At 63.2% G+C, this 5,066-nt stretch overlaps 1 protein-coding gene across 2 annotated transcripts; it reads left to right on the top strand.

The window, feature by feature from the left end:
- The first annotated feature begins 1,124 nt into the window (after positions 1-1,124).
- ACTA1 (actin alpha 1, skeletal muscle) lies at positions 1,125-4,121 on the top strand. 2 transcript variants are annotated; one of them, XM_058543065.1, is made up of 7 exons: positions 1,125-1,221; positions 2,056-2,196; positions 2,303-2,627; positions 2,885-3,046; positions 3,140-3,331; positions 3,459-3,640; positions 3,725-4,121. In XM_058543065.1, exons 2-7 carry the CDS (start codon positions 2,068-2,070, stop codon positions 3,866-3,868), a joined length of 1,134 nt encoding a protein of 377 aa, XP_058399048.1. In that variant the 5' UTR covers positions 1,125-1,221; positions 2,056-2,067; the 3' UTR covers positions 3,869-4,121. The 2 variants fall into 2 exon arrangements, with proteins under 2 accessions (XP_058399048.1, XP_058399049.1); XM_058543066.1 differs by having other exon boundaries at positions 1,133-1,203.
- Positions 4,122-5,066: the final 945 nt, after the last annotated feature.

Genomic DNA, 5,066 nt, shown 5'->3' with positions numbered 1-5,066 from the left:
CCTCATCCTCTAAATATAAAGATGAGTGTGCGCAGCCTTTGCAGAAGGAAAAGTTGCTCCTCATCTTAGAGAGCAATGTCCTTGTCCTCCTTGTTGGGAGGAAGGACGAGCAAGGCCTCATCCAGTAAGAACACCACCCGTTTCCACCTCTGGGTCGTGGGTTGTGACCCTTGCCTTTCAGCCCCAGGAGAGAGACACTCAGCCCCACCAAGGATGTGGGGGTAGGTGCTCAGCTAGACGCATGGCAATCTGGGACGGCTGGGTCCGAGAGACCACCCCCAAAATTCACTCCATGAATCCCTGAGCGCGCTGCGCGTCACCCAGGCGGACAGCTCCCAGTGCCTTGGCTTTGTGCCCGGCGCTGCCAGAGCCAGTGCGGGAGACCCTCTCCTCCTCCCGGCCACTCCGCCCTTGCCTCCTGCCGCCAGTTGTCCGCCCCGCGACAGCTGCGCGCCCTCCCGCCGCCGGTGGCCCTCTCCTCGGTGGAGGTGGGGGCCGACTTGGTCAGCGCTCGGATACGGGGAGTTCAGGGGTGGGCAGGGAGAAATGAAGTTCACTGGGGAGGTGAGGAGGGTCGCCTTCCCTGCCTGGGACGCAGGCTGTGGCTGCTCCTGTCCTCTCAGGCCCACCACTTGGGCACGGCTTCCTCCTCCCTATGGCCGCAGGTGAGGGTTTGGGGGTCTGAGTAAAAAACTCGAAGAAGGAGTGAAATGTGGGAGGCGCCTGCCGGAGCGCCCAGTGCGCGCAGAGCGGACACGGGTGGAGAGGCCTTTCGGACAGGTGCAGCTCCGGGAGCGCAGGCGCACACACGAACCCACAGGCGCACGCGGTGACCCTTGCTCCACCCCATCCCCTCCAGCGGGCAACTGAGCAGGATCGGGAGGGGCCAACCCGCCCGGGACACACTCCATATACGGCCCGGCCCGCGTTACCTGGGCCCGGGCCAGGCCGCTCCTTCTTTGGTCAGCGCAGGGGACTCGGGCGGGGGCCCAGGCGGCGAACTGGCCAGGGGAGGGGGCTCTAGTGCCCGACAGCCAAATATGGCTCGAGAAGGGGAGCGACATTCCTGCAGGGCGGCGCGGGGGGAGCGCCCGCGGGCTATATAAAACCTGAGCGTGGGGACAAGCGGCCACCGCAGCGGACAGCGCCGAGAGAAACCTCTTCCCTCCGGCGGCGACCAGGGCCTGAGCCAGAAAGCAGCAGGTGTAGCCACCCGCCCAGGTAGAGTGGGAGTGGGGAGGGGACAGGGGGACAGGGCTCCACCTAGGGGAGCCTGGAGAATTCCAGGGTAGAGCCTAACCGACTCACTTGATCAGCCCCAGACCTGCACCCTGCGTGCTGTGCCTCGGTCCCCAGAGCCACACGCACTTTAAAGAGGAGACACTAGAGGATCAGCCTTTGGAAACATCTCCAAATTTATCCCCAGCCACTTTGGGCTGCTCTACCTGGCATTTAGTATGTGCCAGGTAGATTAAATGTTCTGCTTTAGTCGTCCCAAGGGCAATTCCCTCCCAACTGAGCACCAGAGCCACATAGAAGCAAGGGCCGCTACTCCCTGGGCTCAACATCAGCAGAAAGGGTGTGTGTTGTGAGTATGGAATGTCGTGGGGGTCTGGAATAGGCCATTCCTCCCTGGGTGCGGTGCCAGAGCCCTCCCCATGGGCAGCTTCTTCCACCCTCACACTCACCCAGCAAACAGGTATCGCTGTCCTTAACCCTCAGATGAGGCCACCGAGGCGCAGAGAGGGTGGGCGCTAGCATTTGGCTCTTGCAGCTGGTGGCCTGCAGCAAGGCAGAGAGGTCTCAAGGGACAATGTGCGTCTGGGTTCCCGGGGTGTAGAAATTATCAGTGTGGTCTCCACGACCCTGCGCCCCCCTCCCTGGCGCAGCGCAGCCTTGAGCGCAGGCCGGGTCTCTTTGGCGGCTCCCCTGGCCAGATGCGCACGGCTAGGGGCTGAGGGTGTCCATACTTCCCGGGGGAGAGAGGGCGCTCGTGCCGGCGGGGCCTCCTGCGCTGACTCGCCGTGCGCCTCCGCGGCCTTCTTGTCCTTGCAGAAACCAGACACCATGTGTGACGAAGACGAAACCACCGCCCTCGTGTGCGACAATGGCTCCGGCCTGGTGAAAGCCGGCTTCGCCGGCGACGACGCCCCTAGGGCCGTGTTCCCCTCCATCGTGGGTCGCCCTCGTCACCAGGTCAGGCTGCCTCTCAGCGGAGGGAGCCGGTCTGGGGTCCCCGCGTAGCCCAGCCTCGTGCAACTCAGAGCAGCGGTAACGTGTGCATCGTGTCTCCACTCCGCAGGGCGTCATGGTGGGTATGGGTCAGAAAGATTCCTACGTGGGCGACGAGGCTCAGAGCAAGAGAGGTATTCTGACCCTGAAGTACCCCATTGAGCACGGCATCATCACCAACTGGGACGACATGGAGAAGATCTGGCACCACACCTTCTACAACGAGCTCCGCGTGGCCCCCGAGGAGCACCCCACCCTGCTCACCGAAGCTCCCCTCAACCCCAAGGCCAACCGCGAGAAGATGACCCAGATCATGTTTGAGACCTTCAACGTGCCCGCCATGTACGTGGCCATCCAGGCCGTACTGTCCCTCTACGCCTCCGGCCGTACCACTGGTGAGTGCGCGCGGGGCCACATAGCCCAGCCCGCGGCTGCGCCCCTCCCCCAACGCCGCGCCCCAAGCCCGCACCCAACACTTTCCCACCCGCACAGCCAGCACCTAGTGGGGGCCTCGCTCCCACCGGCGGGGCCGGTCTGCTGCGGCCCGCGCCGGGTCAAGGGATGCCCGGAGGCCTCTCTCAGCCTCGCGCGGCGCCGCCAGCCGGCCGAGCCGCTCACTTGCTGCCGCGTCCCTTCCCTACCCCCCGCGCAGGCATCGTGCTGGACTCCGGCGACGGCGTCACCCACAACGTGCCCATCTATGAGGGCTACGCCCTGCCGCACGCCATCATGCGCCTGGACCTGGCCGGCCGCGACCTCACCGACTACCTGATGAAGATCCTCACTGAGCGTGGCTATTCCTTCGTGACCACAGGTGCGCGGCGGCCAGGGCACCCTGGGCGGGCGGGCAGCGCGGGCGGCCCTGGGCCCTGAGTGAGGGCTCCTCTCCCGCCTCTGCCCCCCGCAGCTGAGCGCGAGATCGTGCGCGACATCAAGGAGAAGCTGTGCTACGTGGCCCTGGACTTCGAGAACGAGATGGCGACGGCCGCCTCCTCCTCCTCCCTGGAGAAGAGCTACGAGCTGCCTGATGGACAGGTCATCACCATCGGCAACGAGCGCTTCCGCTGCCCCGAGACGCTCTTCCAGCCCTCCTTCATCGGTGAGCCCCGCCCGCCGGCCTCCCCAAGCCCCCGGGCCGCGCCCGTCCCCGCCTGTGCCCGCCCGTTCCCTGGGGCCCGTCCCCGCCACCGCGCCCGCCTGCTCACGCTGCCCCCTGCGGTCCCCAGGCATGGAGTCGGCGGGCATCCATGAGACCACCTACAACAGCATCATGAAGTGCGACATCGACATCAGGAAGGACCTGTACGCCAACAACGTCATGTCGGGGGGCACCACCATGTACCCGGGGATTGCTGACCGCATGCAGAAGGAGATCACCGCGCTGGCCCCCAGCACCATGAAGATCAAGGTGGGCGGCGGCCCGCGCCCTGCGCCCGCGAGTGGCTCAGGGGTGCGGCCCCCCACCTGACGCGCTGTCCGCACTGTCTTGCAGATCATCGCCCCGCCTGAGCGCAAGTACTCGGTGTGGATCGGCGGCTCCATCCTGGCCTCGCTGTCCACCTTCCAGCAGATGTGGATCACCAAGCAGGAGTACGACGAGGCCGGCCCCTCCATCGTCCACCGCAAATGCTTCTAGACCCCACCCCACAACGGCGCGCGAATTCTCCTCAGGACGAAAATCCGCTCAAGTTGCAGGCGGCTGACCTCGAGCCACCGGGCAGCAACTTTCCAACAACTGTCGCTGCTGCCGCCGCAACCCGACACAGTGTTTATAACGTGTACATACATTAACTTATTTACCTCACTTTGTTATTTTTAAAACAAAGCCCTGTGGAAGGAAATGGAAAACTTGAAGCATTAAACTCTGCCATTCTGTTTTGCTGCGCAAAGTCGTTTGTTGTGTTTACTTGCCGGGGGTGGGGAGCGGGTGGGGGGGACGGGAGGAGGAGGGACCCCATATTCTGACGTCACTTTTCACAATACTCCTAATGCGTGCGCTCCTGACAAGACCGTTAGTTAAATCTTCCCCTGCTCACGGTTTCCCACTCTGGGTCAGATCCATTCCCAAACACTGGCCGGCCCGTCAGTTGTGGCCCGACTTGGCCCTCTGGTGAGCGGTGAGGCGTCCCTCTCCCTCTGTCGGGCCCCAGTCAGCAGCCGGCCCCGGGGCGGCTGCGGGCGGGTGGCCCTGGCGCGGCGCAGCGGCGGGCGCTGACCGTGGTGCTGGGGCCGAGCGCCGCCCGCAGAGCGCATTTCCGCTCCACCCACGGCGGGCGTTTGCTCACTGAATCGGTGATCGCCCCTGAATCTCGAGATCTAACCGAAAGCATTGTGTTCTGCATTTAATGAGCTGGTTTTCATTTGTAAGTGAAGACAATCACTTCTCTTCCCAATTGGGAAGTCCTTTGCTTCGTGGTAGGTGACGGTGGTATGAAGAAGCGCCCCTTCCAGTATGCGGCTGGGGAGGAGCGGCGCCCAGAGGTGGGAGGAGGGCGAGGGAGGGCCGGACGAGCGCCCCAGAAAGAAGGACGCCGCACGCTGGGCGGGGCGGGCACTGAGGGCGCCCGGCAAGGAAGCGTCTGCAGGGAGGGGAGCTGAGACCGGCAGTGGAAGAGAGGAGGAAGCGAGGGAGAAGGAAGAGCCACCCCCCCAAGTTTTAAAGGCACAAATGTATTAACAGAGTTTGAGTTTCTACGGGGGAGCATAATATCTTTTTTTTTAAGTAGCTTATTGTTTCCTAGTCAAGAATCCCAAGAGCAGTAGTTCCTAAATAAAATAGATTCTGACTCCAAGAACAAAGTTTACAAGGAGAATTAACAAATAGCAGTTATATG

The sequence above is a fragment of the Diceros bicornis genome, chromosome 6 (genome assembly GCF_020826845.1).
Source record: "Diceros bicornis minor isolate mBicDic1 chromosome 6, mDicBic1.mat.cur, whole genome shotgun sequence".
Lineage (NCBI taxonomy): Eukaryota > Metazoa > Chordata > Mammalia > Perissodactyla > Rhinocerotidae > Diceros > Diceros bicornis.
This window is presented reverse-complemented; position numbering and strand designations above follow the sequence as displayed.

Coding starts and splice junctions, on each gene's coding strand:
- ACTA1 (XM_058543065.1), top strand. CDS start 2,068: ATGTGTGACGAAGACGAAACCACCGCCCTCGTGTGCGACAATGGCTCC. Junction 2,197..2,302: donor TGGGTCGCCCTCGTCACCAG/GTCAGGCTGCCT, acceptor TCCACTCCGCAG/GGCGTCATGGTGGGTATGGG. Junction 3,047..3,139: donor CTATTCCTTCGTGACCACAG/GTGCGCGGCGGC, acceptor TGCCCCCCGCAG/CTGAGCGCGAGATCGTGCGC.